The sequence below is a fragment of the Pygocentrus nattereri genome, chromosome 15 (genome assembly GCF_015220715.1).
Source record: "Pygocentrus nattereri isolate fPygNat1 chromosome 15, fPygNat1.pri, whole genome shotgun sequence".
In the NCBI taxonomy this organism is placed as follows: Eukaryota; Metazoa; Chordata; class Actinopteri; order Characiformes; family Serrasalmidae; genus Pygocentrus; species Pygocentrus nattereri.
This window is the reverse complement of record NC_051225.1, coordinates 39,373,004-39,394,963: the sequence shown is the minus strand read 5'-3', so window position 1 is coordinate 39,394,963 and position 21,960 is coordinate 39,373,004. Positions and strand designations below refer to the sequence as shown.

General features: G+C 42.1%; 1 protein-coding gene across 1 annotated transcript in view; it reads left to right on the top strand.

The window, feature by feature from the left end:
• The window catches only part of LOC108411071 (protein kinase C-binding protein NELL1), a 406,580-nt gene that overhangs the window by 103,466 nt on the left and 281,154 nt on the right, over positions 1 to 21,960 (top strand). The window contains exon 4 of the mRNA XM_017682451.2: positions 4,515 to 4,685. Within this exon, the coding sequence (XP_017537940.1) occupies positions 4,515 to 4,685 (171 nt within the window). The remainder of the gene's footprint in view (positions 1 to 4,514; positions 4,686 to 21,960) is intronic.

The following is a 21,960-nucleotide window of genomic DNA, read 5'->3' as shown; positions in this document are numbered from 1 at the left end:
TAAAATAAGTCTATTAAAGGTTAATTAAATCCTAATAAAGTGCAGTAAAAATAAAGTGAATAGTTTAAGTGAATTTCAAAGTTTCTATTTTTATTCCCAAGTCTGGGGAAACATCTTAAAAATTATTATTGATTATAAACCATATACTAGTGTGCAAACCTGAGATTAGGTTGTAAAATGCTGGAAAATCTGAAACAATAAATTTTCTTTGGGGACTATTTTGCCTCACAGCACTCGTGAGTATTGTGTCCCTCCATCATGAATAGACCAAGTTCTCAAAATCCATAAAACAGCTTCTCAGACATGAGGCAGCATATTTGTAACACTCATGTAGGAACTTTCTGTGCGGGAGCTTTTAGAGGTGGACGTCTGGTTCCTATCACCACCACTGTGAAGCATTCTGACTCTAAGTTTCTCTAGAACAGAGCATTTCATTCCAAACCACTCTGAATGACTCTTAACAATCTGTTGATGATTTCTATTTTACAGATTGGCGATGATTGTTTGCATGTTACAGCCTTACATGATATAATTATTGCCATATATCGTTTATAGTTACTGCAATATATCTGCAGCATCAGTGCCATCCTGAACTGTGCATCTGCCTCAGCTCTGTTCCAGCTCGCCCCAAAAAGCACAGCAGATCCAGCAGAGAATACGATCTTGTTGTAAACGGTGGAGATGCCGTGCCGAGAGTGAATCAGCTTTTGCCCTCGTTGTTAACGTTTAGTGCCTTGAACTCGCCCGCTGCAGCCGCAGGTATACGCAAGGATTTGACGAGTCATGAAGAACAAAACTTCCAGTATGGTTTATGGATATTGCTGCTTGGTGGGCAGCAGTTGGAAGGGCATCATATCAGAAACGGCACCATCTGTGGGTCAAATCTCATGTGGGACAGTGGGGATGTTTACTCTGTATGAAATCACTGCGGCATTAAGGGACTTCCACCGCTGCTGCTGTGCTTTTGAGCAGGGTGCATAAATAAAACTTTGCCATCTCTTACAAAGTAGTTCATTTACAGAACATCCCGACTTACAATCCAGTGATTTGAACAACATGCTGCAAAAAGTTTATAATAATAAATATTTAATAAAGCAATAAGTCACAAGAGGCCATGCAGTACTGCGGTTTTATCTGGATTAAGGGTGTTTTTAGGCACGATGCAAAGCGGCGTTATTAGGAATAATAATTGTTGTTTATAATAATCGACATAAGCAAGTATTCTGCCAAAAAATCTAGATCCTTTAGAGTTATGGTATCGTTGCCAAGCAACTACGGACGAACATTTGGTTGCCCATCACTGTATATTGTACATTTTCATAAATTTTTTTACTTTTTGTCGTATAAAAATGAACACATCATAACACAGCACTGTTTAAAGCAAATACACTTTAAGTACTTCTTGGTCACCAAATTACCACCACAAGTCTTATTTAAAACCAATCCACCGGCGTCCGTCTTCCCACACTGGGGCTGAATCTCAAATGGCTCCCTGCTCCCTACATAGTGCACCATGTAGGAATTTTAAATGCTGGATTCTGCAGCCCAGAAGTGCTTAATATAACCGAGAAATTGTCGTTTGACGCATCCACACTCGATAAATGATGCACTTTTTGGCTGTACAGGCTAGAATTTCTAAACGTTCGTAGCTAGCACACTATTTAGAGAGCATGGAGCCGTTTGGGACTCAGCCCGGGTTTGACGTGACTTCTGGCTGAAACATGAACATTTGAAGCGTGTAAGACATTTAAGTGACATTCTTTAGAGATTATATTGTAGTTTTACAGTTAATCTTGCCGTAAGTGCTTTAATTCAAGCCTGTGATATTAATGATGGAGTTATTTAAGCTGTTGGTTCTTTTAGTCTGTTCGCTAGCTGACCAGCCCAGTTCTAGTTATGAACCCAAGTTGCCAGCAACCTCGGTTTAAACAAGAAACAGGTTCTAACTTCCTCAGGGCACTGAAGGTCAAAGATTATTCATTAACAGCACAAGGGTTTTTCGTGCCATGGTGCAGGAATATACAACTCGGTTGTTGTGAAGCAGACGTGTGTGCGTGTGTGTGTGTGTGTGTGTGTGTGTGTGTGTTGTGGATTTTATGAATGCGGCTCAACCAAACAGATTTTAGGACTGGAACCAACCGTTTTGTAAAAATACATACACAGATGTATATGTACCACATGACATGTGGCATCAGGTTGCTTAATTCATTGTGGAGTTTCTTACACTATTTACAGAAATTAACATAGTAAACTGTCATGGGGGGCCATGCCCCTCTTGGTGGGACCCTCAAGGGTACATCTCAGTACCTTTAGTCAGGGATCATAACTGAACTATAATCCACTGAAATTATATATGGAGTTGTATTGACCCGATACACTCGGTCTCATCCCCAGGCTTTTAATTTTATTGTTTGGTTTTATTGCTGTTTTCCTGTTTTCAATTAGTTTTGATGCTGTTTCAATAGCTGCTGCCTCAGATAGCAGTATTTGTTAGCTAACAGTTCTGAAGAACATCAGGCTGTTTTCTTACCCAGTTCATTTTCTAAATACCCACCACAATCTGGTTTTTGTAGTATTGGATCACTTTCTATTGGTCCAGATGGTGGACTGCATGCAGATTACACACATGGGTGTTTATTGATCAAAGGTTTTGGGATGCAAGCGCTGTAACTTGCACATTCACCACCGTTAAAACAGAAAATAGAGACGCGTGTTCCCATTTAAATGTAACTGATCAGGTTGCAGATGCTGCATGATCGATAATCAAAAGCATGTCGTTATTTTGTTACTTGTCTCTCGTTATTTGCAGCAGTTCGCAGCAGAATATGAGCCTCTGTAAAGAGTGAAATGTTAAAACAGCAAAAGTGGTTCCAGCGGTTCTGTTTGGGGGCACGTTTACATTGTTTGTACCTTGATGAACAAAAAATATTTCTGCGCAGAACTTTTTCTTTTTTTTTCCCTCCCCATTTTAGTCATTTCCAATTCCACCCTCTAGTTAGGACTCCCCCAATCACACAATACTACCAGCGCTAGGAGGGTGAGGGCAGCACAGGCTTCCTCCGATACCTGTGAAACCAGCTGCCGCTCACACAACGTCACGGGACGGTCGATCGCGCTCGGAGGAAAGCGCCGACCGGCAGATCTGATACGTCAGCTAACAGATGCCTGCGCTGACCAGCATCGCGCTGAGTGATGGGGCTGCGGACGGCTGCAGCATCACCAGGGATCGAACTCGCCATCTCCTGATCACACGGCCAACGCTTAGAAGGCTGCGCCACTCGGAAGCCCAGAACTTTTATTTCTAACAGTGTAGTCTATGGTTAGGATACCAGGCTTGTGATCAGCAGGTCACCGGTTTGATCCCTTGAGCCAACAGGACGTGGCCGAAGTGCCCTTGAGCAAGTCACCTAACCCCCAGCTGCTCTCTGGGTGCTGTGGATAGGGCTGCCCACCGCTCTGGGAAAGTGTGCTGACTGCCCCTAGTGTGTGCATTCAGAGGTGTGTGTGTGTGTGTTTTTCACTGCCCAGAGGGGTTAAATGCAGAGGTCAGATTCCTCTGTATGCAAACACAATTGGTCAGTGGTTTTAAGTTGTAATTCTAATAGCCCTCGCATACTCAAGCGACAGCTGGGAGTCCCGCCCCCCCCCCCCCCCCCCCAGGAAACGACCCCCTCTCACCCACGTTGAGTGGAAGGAGGTTGTGAAAAGGATGATTGGGCTGATGCATGTCTTTTATCAGATTTAGAGTGGCCTGCTTTTTCCGCTTCTGTAAATCTGGATGTAGAGGAATCTTATAAAGCCTCATCTGATGGCTCTTTTTTCAAACCTGCTCGTTGCTGCTTGCTGTTTATTCTATGCAGCAGACCCGCAGCCCACTCCAGTACCTCAGGCATGGCCTAATGAGGGTGATATTCAGTTCGGTGCAAAATCTAATTTACTCCAAATGTAAGTCGCGTTTGGTTTCTGAAGTTTTCTTTTTTTTAGCTTTGTGGCTGCAGTGCTAAAACAAAATATTATGGTTCTTCAGCGGTTCTTTAGTTAAGAAAATAGCTCTATATCGAGCCATGAACAATCAAAAAACCCTTTCCATGCTTAAAGGGTTCTTTGCATCATGAAAGCGTTCTGCAGATTGATGTATAATGTGTTGTGTATGGTTCTACGTAGAACCTTTTTGAAAAAGGATCTGTGTTATTATGGTGTTCTAGCCTGTAACAGTAGAAGAACCCCTTTTCTTGGTCTTAAGAGGAATAGTTTAGTGGCAGTGCCATCTGTTTAAATAGACAAATGTCAGACAGTGTCAGAAACCACATAAATAAGGCTATTAGAGGTACGAAACACCTCCACACCGTTTTGGGTGGGTGTGTGATGGCTTTGGGATGCAGTTAGCACCATGCCAATTGTCTTGAAGCATGGGGTAGCCTGAATTATCTTGGCTTGCTCTTGTCTGTGAAGGTGTCTTTAAATATAACCGGCGGTTTAAGTCCAGTTTTCTCTTGTATCCATTTCTCCTGCAGTTATTTTGAGCTGGAGAGCAGCGGCCTTCGGGAGGAGATCCGCTACCATTACCGCCACAACGGAAAACCGCGCTCGGAGACCTTCCCTTACAGACTGGCCGATGGTCAGTGGCATAAAATTGCCCTGACCGTCAGCGCCTCTCACCTGCTGCTCCACGTGGACTGTAACAGGTATTGAAGTTTAAATAAATTACACAAATGCATGATTGCAAGAGTACAACATGGAAAATTACATGTTTTTAGACATTTAAAGACATATTGGAGTTTTAGCTGGGACATTTTACTGTAAGTGATTAGCAACAAGATGTGACTTTAATCCAGTATGAATCTGCTGTGTGTGTGTGTGTGTGTGTGCGCGCGTGCGTGCGTGCGTGTGTGTGTGTGTGTGTGTGTGTGTGTGTGTGGTTTTTACAGTCTGATGATAATTCTGGAGTGATTTTAATCCAGTATGAATCTGCTGTGTGTGTGTGTGTGTGTGTGTGTGTGTGTGTGTGTGTGTGTGTGTGTGTGTGTGTGGTTTTTACAGTCTGACGATAATTCTGGAGCGATTTTAATCCAGTATGAATCTGCTGTGTGTGTGTGTGTGTGTGTGTGTGTGTGTGTGTGTGTGTGTGTGTGGTTTTTACAGTCTGATGATAATTCTGGAGTGATTTTAATCCAGTATGAATCTGCTGTGTGTGTGGGTGGGTGTGTGTGTGGTTTTTACAGTCTGACGATAATTCTGGAGTGATTTTAATCCAGTATGAATCTGCTGTGTGTGTGTGTGTGTGTGTGTGTGTGTGTGTGTGTGTGTGTGTGTGTGTGTGTGGTTTTTACAGTCTGATGATAATTCTGGAGCGATTTTAATCCAGTATGAATCTGCTGTGTGTGTGTGTGTGTGTGTGTGTGTGTGTGTGTGGTTTTACAGTCTGACAGTAATAATTGTGGAGTGGAAAGTCACACCAAGGTTTCATTCTGGCGCCTCAGGCATCAGAACTGCTGCACCATTTAAAGTGGAACCAGGAAATTCAAACAAGAAGCTGGTGAATAGCTGATTTAAGTATCATATCACTGAAGAATTAGGGGTGGGTGATGATAACTAATTGTACCCCCCCCCTTTGAAGGCGTATGATTCCCTAAATGTAACTAAAGCCCAGTAGTGAAGAGCTGAACTTTACCCTGCTGTGCTTTCACTGCAGACGGGCACCTCTAATAGCCTGATAATGAAGTAATGTTCTTTTTTATTTGAGGGTTGTTCCATTTCGTAGGGAAGATTTCATACCGTAAACTACCACTTAGAACTCAGTTCTAAAGGGCAAGGAGACACTCAAACAGTGGTTAGGGTTAGAAATAAGAAATGGGATTGGGCTCAAAGGTCAACACCAGAGGTGTGTAGGACTTTTAAGGAATATCTAGTCAAAACTAATGTTATGCAACGTCACTGTCGGGACAAAACCTTACATCTGCTTTTTCTCAGTTCTTGACTTGAACTCACCAGCTGTCCTTCATATTGTGTCAAAGATTCATGATAAATGAACCAATAGAAATGGTCTAAAAGTAAATGAAATCACTTCTTCTTGATTTTTTTAATTACAAGTCAATAAAACTTTCTTTTTTCTCACTTTTTTTTTTATACATAGTGTATGCTCTTAAAAAAAGATGCTGCTTCCACGGTTCTTTATTAAAGAAAATGTTTCTATATAGAACCATGGACACCGAAAGAACCTTTTGCATGATTGCTGCTGAAAAATTTGTTGTAGATTTTTAAAAATGGTTCAAATAGAACTTAAAAGGGTTCTTCTACCCTTTTAATGAAAGTCGAGGTTGTAACAATAAAACACCACTCTGGGGTGCTATATAGATTCAGAAAGATTCTGTAAAAAACAGTCTATAGCACATTTATGCACATTGTCCATCATTCTGAAGAACCACTTCATGATTCAAAGAACCTTTTAATCATGCAGAGGGTTCTTTGCATGTTCATGGTTCTATATAGACCTTTTTTTTTTTTTTTTAATAAAGACTGTTGAAGAACCATCTTTAAGAGTGTCGTTTATGTGGTATTAAATCTGTGCTGCACCATCTGCTTGGACGTTAAATCTTCTGTTGATGCTTGAGAGTGTAGATGGAACAGTAGCAGCGATATCTGACCATTAGGGCTTATTTTCCACACACAGTTCAGGTGTTAACTTGGACCATGTTACAGAGCCCGAGGGGATTGCACACTGAGACTAGGCTTAATATTTGTTTGGAAAGTAGTGTGGTTATAGTGCCCCCTCAGGAGCTGGAGTAGGTTGAAAGACTGGTGGGTTCTTTGTTTTGGTTTCATTCTCTTCCAGCAGTGTGGGCTGCCCAGTATTTATTTCTAGCGATGGCGAAGACATGCTGTAGTTTTGTATGAATTATTTCTGACTCATAGTTCAGTGAAACAAGCAGAGAAATTATATGGAAAGTGCAGATTCTAAACTCTCCATCCAGATTATATTAGTGTTGTAACATGGCAAACAAAGTCAGACGCTCGCAGATATAAAAAAAAAAAGCAAGGGTCAGTTTCAGAAAGCTTAGGAATACAACAAACACAATCATACCAGAATGGCGATCATTCCTAAAAAAGGGATGGGCAAAAGCGTAGTCTGAAAAACACATGCAGAGGGTTGAGATCCAAAACACACTCAGGCAAACAATCCAAGAGGGCTAGGCAAAAGGCACGAAGTCAACACAACAAAGCAAAAGGTCATACACAAGCTATATAAGACAGAATAAACACTCAGTAGGCTCACAGAATAGAGGCAATACTTCACAATGGACCTAGCTAAAGCCTGGGCTTAAATACTAGGTTAAATTAGTCATGTGATCGAGAACACCGGTGATCTGAGTCGATATTCAGGAGAACGAGACCTCTGATAGGAGTGTTCAGTCACATGTGGAGTCATGTGACCTCCTGGAGAGTTCTGGGAAATGGAGGCCAGGTGATGTTCATTGTCTGCAGTCTGTGAAGCAGTCAGGTGATCTCCCAGAGAAATCGGGTGATTGAATCCGAATCCACTGAGGTACTTGGTGGTGGTTGATTAGTGTAGTGTAGTGTTGTAGTGTTGGTGTGGTGTAGTGTAGTGGTTAACACCTTTGCCTTCTACGCTGTAGACTGGGGTTCAATCCCCCACCAGGGCAAACACCCTACCCTATACCAATAAGGGTCCTTGGGCAAGACTCCTAACACCACCTTGGCCTCCCTGTGTAAAATGATTAAATTGTAAGTTGCTCTGGATAAGAGCGTCAGCAAAATGCCGTAAATGTACTTGGAGGATGCGTGACAGTAACCCCCTCCCTCCAAAGAGTCCTGGGAAGCCTTGGAACGAGGCCCACCAGGACGTCCACCTCACCCACCACCGGACTTCCAAACAGGGGTTTCCAGAGCTGCTGAGACGCTGAACAGGAGATGCGATCATGCGGACCCCTCAAACGAGCAGGGAACGAGCTGGAGACCCTTTCTTGGGCGCCACCTAGGATGAGGAGTAGGCTTCTCTGGATGGCAATTATGGAATTCAGCGATCAGAGCCAGGATCCAAGACGTCTTTTGCTGGAGCCCAGCACTGCTCCTCTGGGCCATATCCCTCTCAGTCAACCAAATACTGGATAAGCCCCCCTCGTCTCCTGGTGTCCAGCAGTCTGCGGACAGCATAAACGGGTTCCCCATCTATCACATCCGGCGGGGGTGGCGTGACGTCTGGTGAGGCTTCATCCAGAGGGTCTGTAATCACAGGTTTCAGCAAAGATGCATGAAATGAACGAGACACTTTAAATCGAGGGGGTATGTCCAACCTGAAAGTAACCTCATTAATTCTCTTCACAGCCTTATAAGGACCTATATATTTAGGCAACAATTTCCTACTTCCCTCTAAATGTCTGAAGTCCCTTGTGGCCAACCAGACTCGGTCTTCTGGTTGGTAAACCAGAGTCTCATTCCGACGATGATCAGCCTGCTCAATATGATGTTGCAGTACCTGTTCAATCCTCTGGTGCGTTTGTTCCCACATTTGTTCGTGCATCCATAAATCCACCACAGGAACATCTGTAGAAGCCCCTGTCCAAGGGGCCAGAGGAGGTTGATATCCACAAGCGACACTGAAAAGGAGTTAAGCCTGTTGCAGAAATCTCTGCCCAAGCCAAGTATCTGGACCAGTCTGAGGGATTTTCATGATGGAAAAAATCCTTAATTTACCCAGTTCCTGATTTATCCTCTCACACTGGCTGTTCGAGTGAGGATGATACCCAGAAGAGAGACTAACAGACACTCCCAAATGTTCAAAGAAAGCAGCCCATACTTGAGAGGTAAACTGCGGACCCCTGTCTGACAATATCCTCAGGTATTCTGAATAATCTAAAAACCTGATTTAAACAGAACTTCAGCAGTCTGAAAGGCACTGGGAATAGAAGAGAAATGGATGAAACGAACATCTCGAGAAAATCGATCAATGGCCGTGAGGATGGTGGTGTGTCCTTGTGATTCCGGTAAATCAGTAACGAAATTTATAACTATGTGGGACCAAGGTCTGTTGGGTACGGGCAAAGGCATTAGTTTACCAGCAGGTAGGGTTTTGGGTGTCTTGCACTGTGAGCAAATGGAACAACAAACTACAAAAGAATGAATATCTTTAAGTATTGATTCCCACCAATATTTGTGGCATAGTAAGTGACAGGTCCTAGTTTCTCCTGGGTGACCAGAGGTTAGAGAGGAATGAGCCCACATGATCAGCTCATTACGAAATTGACTAGGGACATAAGTCTTATCAGGAGGACACTGGCTGGGGATAACGATGCTAGTGAGTTTCTTATGGGAGATCAATACTTCGGGATGAAGAATTCAAGTGACCAGTTCAGAAATCTCTTGTTCTTCCTGGTGAATACAAGAGAGTGCGTCTGCCTTCGTGCTCCTAGATCTGGGTCTGTAACTGATATTAAAACGGCTTGTCGTGCATTCAAATGTTTAGCTTCACGCAAGTATTCTAAATTCTTGTGATCCATTTATATCATGAAAGGGTGATTTGTTCCCTCAAGCCAATGGTGCCACTCTTCTAATGCTGGTTTGACTGCCAGCAGCTCTCTGTCTCCTATACCATAATTATGTTCCACAGGAGATAACTTATGAGAGTAAAAGGTTACTGGATGTAATTTTGAAGGAATTCCAGTACGCTGGGATAAGACTGCCCCTACTCCTGTCTCGGATGCCACTACTTCTACGACAAAGGGCTCTGACGGTTCTGGAGCTTGTTCATTCCACATGAGTTTCTTGGAACCCCCTTTTAATAGCGATGTAAGCGGAGCTGCTAGAGAAATAAATTACGAATAAATCTACGGTAAACCTAAAAATTCTTTCACGGAAGTCGGACGAGGCCACTGGAGAACAGCATCTACCTTTTGTTCATCCATAATGACTCCTTATGCACTGACCACACACCCTAGACTCAAGGTGAAACTCACACTTTTCATCTTTTGGAAATGGGTTGTTGTCCAACAACCTTCTCGGAACGGCCCTAACATGCTGCACGAGTCACCTTATCAGGAGAATACACCAAGATGTCATCTAGATATGCAATGACATACTTCCCTAACATGTCTCTTAAAACCTCATTAATAAATGCTTGGAAGACCAAGGGGGCGATAGAGAGTCTGAAATGCATCACTAAATATTCATAGTGCCCCCTAGTGGTCACAAATGAAGTTTTCCATTTATCTCCCTCCCTAATTCCAATCAGGTTATAAGCACTCCGGAGATCTAACTTAGTAAAATACCTGGCTCTTTTTAGTTGTTCTAGAGCTACCGGAACTAAGGGGAGTGGATAAGGGTATTCTTTGGAGATCTTTATTGAGCGCTCTATAATCAGTACAGGGACGCAAACCACCATCCTTCTTTTTCATGAAGAAAAAGCTAGAATACCTGGGTGAAGTAGAAGGTCTAATCAAGCCTTGTTCGAGGGCTTCCTGAATGCAAGTTTTCTTGGCCCTTTCTTCTTCTTGAGTTGATGGGTAGATTCTAGCTCTTGGAAATGTGCGATTTTCAATCAATTCAATAGCACAATCATGTTCTCTATGTGGGGGAAGTCTGGTTGCTTTATTTTTGCTAAAGACCTCTTTTAAATCTGAATACTTTGCTGGTATCTGGACTTTCAATAGAAGTAGAACCTACATATAATTATGGAAGAGTGAGACGAGACTAATAGCAAAATTCAGACCATCTGAGGATCATGTGATCAGACCAAGAAATTGAGGGGTTATGTTTCTCTAGCCAAAAAAACAAAAAGAGTCTCTATGTAGAGCACTGATTTGTACTTTGACGGGATGAGTTAATTTCGAGATGGTCCCTAGGCCTACCGGTCCTCCATCCAAGGCTGCCACTTTCAGAGGTTTCTTGAGTTCATCTACAGGAATCTGCAGCCGTTCCACCAGTTGAGCATGAATAAAGTTTCCTTTGGCTCCAGAATCTATCAGGGCTGAAAAAAGTAGATTTGGGATGACTGTATACATTTACTTGCAACATGAACAATTTGGAGACCAACTCCTTTGTGGGCACACTCACCACATTAGGAGTATACTCCACGTGCTGTCCAGGGGTGGTGCGTTGTGCATTTGTGGCCTGAAGACGATGTCCGGTGTTACCACAATACAGGCACAGGTTCTCTCGTATCCGACGCCGTCTTTCTTGTGATGATAAACGAGAGGAATCGCACTGCATAGGTTCTGCATAGAAGTCTCCCCATAAGCAGATGTCATCCTGGTGGTTAGTCTGCTGAAAGCTTTCTCCATCTTAGGCGTCTTGCATTGATGCAGGAGATTATCTAAACGAATAGCTAGAGTAATGAGCTGATCCAGATCTAGGTCATCTTTACAAGCTAGTTCCACCAAGATGTCCGCGTTAAGACCTTGTCTAAACATGACTAACAGTGCCTCCTCATTCCAACCACTGCTAGCTGCCAACGTGCGAAACTCTAGAGAATATTCAACCACAGAACGAGTCCCTTGACGTAGCTTAAACAGTAGCTCACCACTGATTTTGCCTTAATACTGGTGATCAAAAACAGTCTTGAACTCCTTCAAAAACTGATAATATGAAAGGATATTAATGAGTCCCGCTGGCAGCAGCCCATTCTAAAGCTTAGTCGTTAAACGTGAAACAGAGAAGGCAATCTCGGCTTGATCTCAGCTAGGTGGCGAATTCTCAAAATACACTGAGCACTGCAGCAAAAAAAACCCTGCATTTATCTGGGTTTCCCTCACATTTATCTAGGTTGCTAACCAGAAAAACGGCAGATGCGGCTTCCGCTGTGTCTGCTAGGCAGATGTGTTGAAGCTGAGATGTCAGCCCTTTAACACTATTGACCAGCTGTTCCAACTGTGCTTGTTGCTGGGATTTTGTTGAGCGAGGGACTGCAAGGAATGCGTGACTCCCGACAGGACATGTTGGTGCCTTCCTAGGAGTTGTCCTAGATCTGCCGTCTGCATTGATGGCGAAGTATTCTGTAACATGTCAAACAAAGTCAGACGCTCGCAGATATGAAAACCAGAAAAGACTTTACTGATAATAACAGGATCCAAGGTCGTCGTCAAAGAACAGGCAGGGGTCAGTTCCAGAAGGCTTAGGAATACAACACACACAATCATACCAGAATGACGATCATTCAAAGAAGTGATGGGCAAAAGCGTAGTCTGAAAAACACATGCAGACGGTCGAGATCCAAAACACAATAATCAGGCAAACAATCCAAGAGGGCTAGGCAAAAGGCACAAAGTCAAAACAACAAAGCGAAAGGTCAAACACAAGCTATATAAGACAGAATAAACCCTCAGTAGACTCACAGTGGGTGATCGAGTCCGAATCCGCTGAAGGAATTGGAGGATGCGTGGCAAGTAGAAGAGGAGAAAGAGGAGAGTTTAAGTTATTGTATAGTGTTTAGGTTTTGCTGTAATTTTTTTTTCTTTTTTTTTGAAGCTGAAACCCCCAAAAAAATGTCAGAAGTGCCGACTCAAGCCTGTCCATACAGGATGCCAATGAATAATGTAATCCCACTACTGCGCAAAAGTCAGAGCACCCTTCATTTTTTAAGTTATTTGTTTTGTATTGCCAGGAAAAAAAATCAGAAAACATTTAACAGAAATTTACACAGCAACTAAATCTAATCTCAGCGGTTCGAGTGTTGCATTTGTCACTCTTTAACTTCATTCCAACATGCATTCTTTTCAGGAGACTCCCTTTCAGTTCCTCAAAGAATCTGCAGGCACACCTCCAAAGTTCAGTCTGAGAAGCTGGTTGATGATTTTCTGAAGTAATCAAACCCTTTCAGTGGTGCTGAGGTCTGGACTCTGGGGTGGTCAGTCCATCGTCCAGCTTCTTTGTTTGGTGTGTCCGTCTCCTTTTCTCAGCGAGGTTCTTCTTGATCAGCTACACGTCCTTTCAGACCCACAGCGCTGAGTGGTCTTCTCACAGTGGAAGGATGGACAGAAACACCTGTGGATGTTTTCAGATCTGAAGCAGCTTGATTTTCTCCTCTCTCTCTAAGAGGAAAGCTTTAAGTGCTGTTAATCTGATGGGGGCAGTTTTGGTGTCTGCCAGGTCTTCCAGGTGGTTGTTAGGAGGCCCATTTTCTCTGTAGCTTTTAATCATTTATTTTATGCAAGTAGATTATCTTAAATCTAATCTCATACTCTCTAAATTGTATGGGGGCAGTTTTGGTATCTGCCAGGTCTTCCAGGTGGTTGTTAGGAGGCCCATTTTCTCTGTAGCTTTTAATCATTTATTTTATGCAAGTAGATTATCTTAAATCTAATCTCATACTCTCTAAATTGTACACAGGACTGTATAAAATTATGTTTAAATACAATAGCAAAGCATAACGTACTTCTGAGGTTTGTCCTAATAGTTCTGAACTGTACATTAATCTGAGCATATTTTTATTCATATATTTTGCATATAGGACAGTTTGCATGTAGGACACTCGCCCTTTTTACTGAGGGATGGAGAGGACATTGGGGTTTTGTTCTTGGAGGTCTTACTGAAGTTTTTCAACAGCCATGTTGTTTTAGTCTTAAAGTTTATATACTGTATATACATGTATGCTGCCTGTTGAAAGTTTGGGGACAGTAATTGCTCATTTTTAAGCCTAATCAGGTTTATTTTAGGGGAAAACTATCCCACATAAAAATGCTTGTGTCTATATTAGTTCGAGCTAATAAAGGTCACACCCATTATCTCCTTGTTGTGATGTCAGCACTCAGATATCAGGTTTTTAACAACCTTTGTACCAAAATAGCTTCAATATGTGCAGTTTACTATAGTTTGAAAAAGAACACACAAAGTTTCAGCAATAAACTAAACCACTGCAGGGTTGTGCATGAAAACAGAACTGCTGCACCCAAAAGTGTTTTCTAAACGATTTTACTCCTCTTGGATGGCTGACTTATGGCCGTTTTAGACACCTGAGAAAATGGTATTTTAAAAATGTGATTCATCTGCTCAGTTCGTGGTCAATGCCTCTGAAAATCAGCAGTATTACAAATCTACAAATGTAAGGTTTTAACCATTAAGGTTGAACCATTTCCAAACCACTGTTCATGGCAGAATCCGTCACAGGCTTGGGTAAATTTAACATTACAACCTCAAACATCCTGGGATTTCAATATAATTGCCAACATTTTGTCCGTTATACTTGAATTTACTGTAAATTCGTCTGTGAGCCACTTCTACACTGGATGAAGTTATAAACTTAAAAGTCCGGTCAACTTTTTTGTTTACAAAAATTGATGTGCTCTCTTAAAACATTAGTTATATAATAATTCTAATATTAATAAAATAAAAATAATTATACTCCCTCACAAAGATTACGTAGAGTTTAAGGAGCCCCTTCAGTGAAAACAAAAGACTAGATCTCCCCAAACATTTGCTGGTCAGTTCATATGAGAAACAGTACTTCTGAAAGTGTTTTCAAAGCGATAAATCCTGCGATTTATGACTGTTATACTCACATTACATTTGGTGCATATCAGTAAAATCTGTCACAGAAGCAGATTAAAAAGCTAACTCATTATAGATGCTATAGCTTTCATGGTGAGATGTTCAAATGTCATGTCCATGGCAACCTCAGCCAATGAGCAGACTACTCCTCACGCATACTAATGAGTAATAAGATCATTATTACTGCCTTAGCTGCTCATTATTTGCCTGGTCAGAATCCTGTTACTGCCCTGCTGTCAGACCGTGCCAGATATTTAACACATGTATATGTGTGGGTGTAGGTACTTGCATACATTTAATGTATCATCTGTGTCCAAAAGAAAAGTCTTTAGTTTTAATGTAATAAGATTTTATTTTATTTATTTATTTTTTTTACTTTTTATGTTGGTCCATCCATCATAAAGGTTTCACATGGTGCAAAGTGCAGTTTATTCATTATGTATGTGCTTAAATAGGCATAGTACAGCTTTTGTCTGCTAAGCTGTTTATTTGCTCAGAAAATATCTGACTGGCTGAGCCACGTTTGAAGCAATTGATGCTCCAGATGCCTGACATCAACTGAAATTTGTCACTGTGCCACGTCTCAAAAAAAAAATCTTTGTGTCGTTAATGAATAATCTCTGACTCTAATGCTGTAAAGTAAGAACCAGGTTCTGTTTAAACTGAAGGGTGACTTTTCTTAACTAGAACTAGGCTGATCAGCTAACAGGCTAAAATAAGTTAAGTGATACTTTTTTTGATCCCACAAACGGGGAAATTCCTCCTCCGCATTTAACCCATCCGTGAAGTGAAACACCACATACACACTAGTGAACACACACACTAGGGGGCAGTGAGCACACTTGCCCGGAGCGGTGGGCAGCCCTATCCACGGCGCCCGGGGAGCAGTTGGGGGGGTTAGGTGTCTTGCTCAAGGACACCTCAGTCATGGACTGTCGGCCCTGGGGATCGAACCGGCGACCTTCCGGTCACAGGGCCAGTTCCCTAAGCTCCAGCCCACGACTGCCCCTAAAAAAAACAGCTTAAACAACTCCCTCATTGATATCATTGAATTAAGGCACTTATGGTTTGATTTACTGTAAAACTGCAGTACAAAAGTCTAAAAATGTCACTTAACGCTTTACATGCTTCAAATGTCAGTGTTTCAGTCAGAAGGGAAGTTTAGAAATTCTAGCCTCTACAGCCAAACTGCACTATTTTTGAGTGTGGATGTGTCCGAGACCCAAATGACTATTTCCTAGCTCTGTTTTCCTCTGTTGGGCTGCAGTATCCAGTATTTAAACTCCTATGTAATGAACTATGTAGGGAGCAGGGAGCTGTTTGACATTTGATGGGTGCCGTTAGCTTGGTGGTAATTTGCTGACCAAAAAGTGCTTATGGAGTGGAGGATTTTGCATTTAGCCTTGCTGTGTTATGATGTGTTCATCATTACACGGCGAAAAGTTTACATTTCGTGAAATGACGGCAGCGAACAGTGATGGGTGAACATTCTTCTCTGCAATGCAGATCAAAGTGATTCACAATCCCACGTGAAACAGAGGATGAAGAGAAAAAAGATGCTCAGAAATAAAATGAACAAATTACATATCAGACAAGGCAGTATATTAATAATTACAATTAAAAAAGCACAAAACGAAAGTATAAAAAGGGATTATTAGTGGTAACGTGTTCCAAAGATCTGGAACATCATAACTTAATTTCTGAAGAATTGCATCATATGTTACTTTGATCTTCTTTTATATAAGCTAGTCAATGGCATGTTAGTGATTTTATCACAGAAAAGGAGGTTTTACCTGCTTTGTGTCGCATCGAAGAACACCCATCCCTGTTATACAATCATAGTAACGCACAGCCTCTTGTGGCTTATTGCTTTTTTCTGAAAGTGCAGATAAATTGTTTTGAACAGTTTCCTAGAGTTGATCCAGGATATGGATTTTCGGAGAGAGCATCATTGCTGCTGTGCTTCAGAAATAATGGTTCTACAGGTTCCCTGCTGGAATACATTTAGTGGATTACCCACAGTTTAAATTATATGCTGCTTCAAATTGAATTGGTTTCTAAGTGCCCCACAAGTGCCGGCAAAGTGCGCACCCAGTCTAAAGAGCAGTCCACTTCAGCTTATTACATGAGGACAAACATCGCGTTGTAGAGTCTCCACTTTGTTTAACCTGCTCAAATTAAGTGTTTTCGTTGTGAATTCATTGCACATACTAAATCAGAGCTTTGTATTCAAAGCTAATCCGTCATTCCGCTCCACCTTACAGTGGCTCTGGCGTGTTTTCTCCATAATCTGCTGCTCCACAGAAGAGACTCAAGCCTGCTTTGCTTTTGTTCGGATGCACCGCTGCGATGGGAGGGATAATGAGGCATTGTGGCAAACATAATGAATCTTTGTGTGGCAATTGCTTTGTCAGTGCTATAACTCCCCTGCCTTCCCCCAAAAAATAAGGCATTGTAAAGTTCTTGAAAAAAATCAGCGCTTTTGATCTGGATACAGTTGTGTATTCCGTGAGCGTATTTAGCTGCATTGTTCATTTAAAAACTCTCTATAGAACTGAAAAAGGCAAAGAAGCACTGCATCTTGATTACCTCCAAGCATTTTATGCTGTTTTTTTTCCCCCAATATTTCATTCATTTGACTTTTTTTTTTTTTTTTCTTTTTCTCTCACCTTAATCTTTGTTTAAAGCACCTAACCTGCAGTAATTACTTTATATAACACGTACTCTCTCCAATGCTAAAGAACCCCCTGGGCAATTAGTTCCTTGTAAGCATGGGTATAATTTATGTGTACATTCTTGCAAATATAACCACATGAGGAACAAATATTTGTTGGGTTTTTATTCTGCGGCTGTTTTTTATTTTGAGTTATAAGGGAATAGAGTGTTACAGCAGCAGAGCATGTTTTTAAAGCAGCTACACAGTTCAGGATACATAATTTACTGCTTTGCTTAGCAGCAGACAGCTAAATGTGTTTATACCAAGCTTCAGAGCTTCAAGAAATAGATGAATTCTACGTAGGCAGCATGTTGAATACTGGGCACACCTGAGCAACAAGAAACACTTGTCAGTTATGCTCCAGCATATTTACTCACTTAAAAAAGGGATGTGCACAGAGGAAAGATGTGTGAAGTTGTTTGAGAAAATAAAGGCTGAAATTCTGACCTGTTGTGGTCTTTTAAAACTCTCATCATCATTAACCGCTTAGTCCGCCACCCTGCGAAGAAAGCTAATTTCCGCCGCTTTTGTTCATGATCTCATTCTTTCGGGCATTACCCATAGCTTATGACCATAGGTGAGGTTCAGGATGTAGACCAACCGGTAAACAGAGAGCTTCGCCTTATGGCTCAGCTCCCTCTTCACCACTACAGTCCGGTACAGTGACCTCACTACTGCTGCCGCATGTCCCAGTCTGTGGTCAATCTCATGATCCCTCTTCCCATCACTCATGAACAAGACCACGAGATACTTAAACTCCTCCACCTGGGGCAGGTCCTTTCCCCTTACCTGGAATAGGCATGTCATCCTTTTCTGGGCCAAGACCATGGACTCTGCATACTATCTGCTTCTGGCTGATCTGCATACCAACTGCTTCACACTGCAAACCGCTCCAGTGATAGCTGGATGCCTCCATGTGATCCAGCCAAAAAAACATCATCTGCAAATAGCAGAGATGCCACCCTCCGGCCTGACCTCAGCTACGACTTGACACCCTGTCCATGAAGATCACAAACAAGAGTGGAGACGGGGCACAACCCTGCCAGAGTCCAGCGCTAACACTGAAAGGGCCTGACTTAATGCAGAGTATATAAACACAGCTCTCACTCCAGGAGTACAGAGATCGAATGGCCCGGTGTAGTATCCTTGGCACCCCATAATCCCGGAGGACCTCCCACAAGATATCTCAGGGAACACAGTTGTCAGCTTTCTCCAAATCCACAAAACACATGTAGACTGGGTTGGCAAACTCCCATGCTCCCTAAGAATCCGTGAGAGGGTGACAAGCTGGTCAATTCTTCCACGGCCGGGAAGGAATCCGCATTGTTCCTCCTCAATCAGAGGTTCAACTATCGGTCGGAGTCTCCTTTCCAGCACCTTGGCTATAGACTTTCCCAGGGAGGCTGAGCAGTGCGACACACACTCCTGTCCCCTTTCTTGAAAATAGGGACCACCACCTCGGTCTGCCAGTCCAAGGGTACTGTTCCTGATGTCTATGCAATATTGCAGAGGCACGTCAGCCACGACAGCCCCACAATAACCAGAGCCTTAAGCATCTCCAGACAAATCTCATCCACCCCTGGTGCCTTGTCACTGAAGAGCTTGCCAACTACCTCAGTGGCCTCCACCAGAGAAATGGAGCTCGACACGCCAGAGGCCTCCAGCCCTGACTCCCGTGAGGGAGGCATGTCTCCCAGATTAAGGACTTCTTCAAAGTGCTCCTTCCACCGATCGACCTCACTTGACGTCAGAGTTTCTCCACCCTTGCCGAATACAGCTTGGGCGCAGCCACCCCGACCACTCCTGAGTCGCCGGACAGTTGTCCAGAACCTCCTTAAAGGTGACAAAGTCTTTTTTCCCATTTCTTCGCCAACTCCTCCCATGCTCTGGATTTTGCATCTGCCACCATTGCAGCTGCTACCTTTTTTGCCTGTCAGTACCTCTCTGCTGAGTCCGGAGTCCTTCGGCCATCCAGTCCCTAAAGACCTCTCTTTGTACTCTTTGTACATCAAGCACAGTGAATGTCAAATGATTGCTTTGTTGACAGAGGAGTGAAAACACATTATACCATATGTTAAAAAATAAGGGGAAGTAATTTTTGTTAGCATTTGCTTTAGTTAAATGCAAATCAGTTGTGAGCTTCAGCGTCTGAACTATAATCTTCAATCAGTCACAGTCTTATTTCTCCCCTAACACTGGCTAGTTACTAATATTGCCCTCTTATATTATTCATCATAATTAAACTTGGCAGGATGTCACTTTACCAGCGTTTTTCCCCACATGAATGAATTTTGATGCTAATGCCATTTCAGCTTGTGTACAGTAAGAGATCTTTTTGTTTCATTCTTTAAATGTGTGCCACTTTAACTGAAAGCTTCTCAGACTCCAATAGTCAAAGAAAAGCATATCCACTTAATCAGTTAAAAGGACTTTCCATCTAATAGCAAGGCCAAAGTATTGACATTTGCTGACCAAGGTCTTTAAATCTCAATCATCCAAACAGCCTTGAGCTCGTGTAAGAGAGCGCTGTCTGCCCAGGCCTCTCTCGCTTTCAGTCCTGAGATGAACTCCCAAAAAATCTTCTAGTTTTACAGAGTGCAAAGACTAAAACGCAACATTCCGTTCAAAACTTCGGCCTCGTTTGTCCACAAAACTGCACAGCACCACGTTTGTAAAGCCAGTGAAGACGACAGATAAATGCATAAGGTCAGGGCTGAGAGTGTGGACACTTAGATTTTCTTACAACTTAACATAAACAGCAGCAGGTAGCATTGAGAACATACATAAACTGATGAGGCTTTGGCCAGTTGGCTGCGTGAGAGGGCATCTCCTACAAAATTCAATTAAAATGGCAAAATAATTCCACCAGTTTTTTTAAAAATTGAGTGTGTGAGAGTGAAGATGAGTGATTCACTCATGTGGTGGTTTGGTGTGAAATGGTTCAGATGTCTTTACAGTGGTGGTGATCGGAACCAGGGGTCTCCATGACCACAACACAAAGACATTTTATTTACCATCCAAAACCACCAGTGAACCTACACAAGTCTTCTGAGTTTTTATGGAATGTTGATGGGGAAAAATAGTGGAAAATCTGGAAAACAAAGGATTTGAGAGCAAAAATGAGCCAAAAATGCTTTACCTGGCTAATTAGCATGAGACGTCTGTACCAAGTCGAAACCTATTTCAAGCTTGATGCAAGAGCAGCTATCAGAAGGACGGAAATGGGTTTTTCTGAATTCCTGTGTAAGCTGTCTGACAGTGTTTAATCACTTCACTGTTTGAGCAGTAATATCACTAATGTTATGTTTACTCTGTAAAAACATCAAAACATACTGACTAGGGCTGCAAGTAACGATTATTTCAATAATCGATTAATCGGGCGATTAGTTTTTCGATTAATCGATGAATCGGAGGGTGGTGGTCATTTCCATGTCTATATTCAGAAATAGAACATTGAATAACAGAACAAATAAATGCTTACAATAATTAAATAATAGATTAAATCAAATAACATTTATTAATAAATTATAATAAAATAAATTAAACAAAGAAAAATAAGTGCATCTCTGATGCAAACACTAAATACAAACTAACTCACTGATACAAACTCACTCACTCCCTTTCTTTAGGAACTTTGCATTGCAATGCAAAAATGTTAGCATGTCAACATGCTTCTGGCTAAGGCTGGCTCTCTTTTTAGAAACTATATTACCTGCTGCAGAGAACAGACGCTCAGACGGTGTTGAAGTACCAGGAATGCATAAATAGGACTTGGCTAGCCTAGCCAATATAGGATATCTATCTCTGTTAGCTTTCCACCACTGCAGTGCATTTTGTTCCTTGGCAATGTTTCTTTCTCCAAAGTATGTGAGGACTTCATTTCTCACTTGGTTTTGAACATCGTCCCCTTCGCTTGCTCTGTCCTCGTCTTCACCATCAGAACCAAGGAGAGAATCCAATAGGGTGGCACGAGGTCCTGATTCAGCACCTGGAGTATCGGTGGAGGTGCTACTGCAACTGCCATGCTGCTGCACATCCATCTCCCTTTTCTCTGCGTCGGTCATGTTTCCTTTGTAGAATTTATTTATATGTTAAAGATATGTTAAATGTTAACTTAATGTTAAACTTATTTTAAAGAATCCGCCTCCGCTCCGGCTCCGCCTCGCTATGTTCAACTCGCTCTTTTTTTTTTTTGCGTTGACGAAGCGCCCCAGGTGACGTAAGCTAATATGACAAGGCGAGTGAAACATAAATCGTGCGACACAACGAATCGATAATCAAATTCGTTGCCAACACTTTTAATAATCGATTATTATCGATTTTATCGATTCGTTGTTGCAGCCCTAATACTGACACAATCACCATGATTTGTCCCACCCATCGAGCAGTTTTGCATAGGTGCATGTTAGCCCTCTGGGGTCCATAAACTTGCCCATGCACCAAATTCTCTGTTTCTTTATCAGTTTCTTTGATGATCCAGCACAAAAATCCAGTCCAAACAGTTCCTGAATCTGTAGAGTTGCTCTTTGAGGCTGTGAAGAGGGGCTGAGATGTAGGTCATCTGCCTCTCACCATGTGTGATTGGAGCACTGGCTGGTGTATCTTTTAACGTAATATTTTAGAGAGTGTTATATAAAGTGTAATATTATATACGAAAGTATACATAATATATGTATAATTTTTTTTTAATTCATACGTTCAGAAAAAAAAATCTTAATCTGGTCTTGATACAGACTTGACTACTTGAC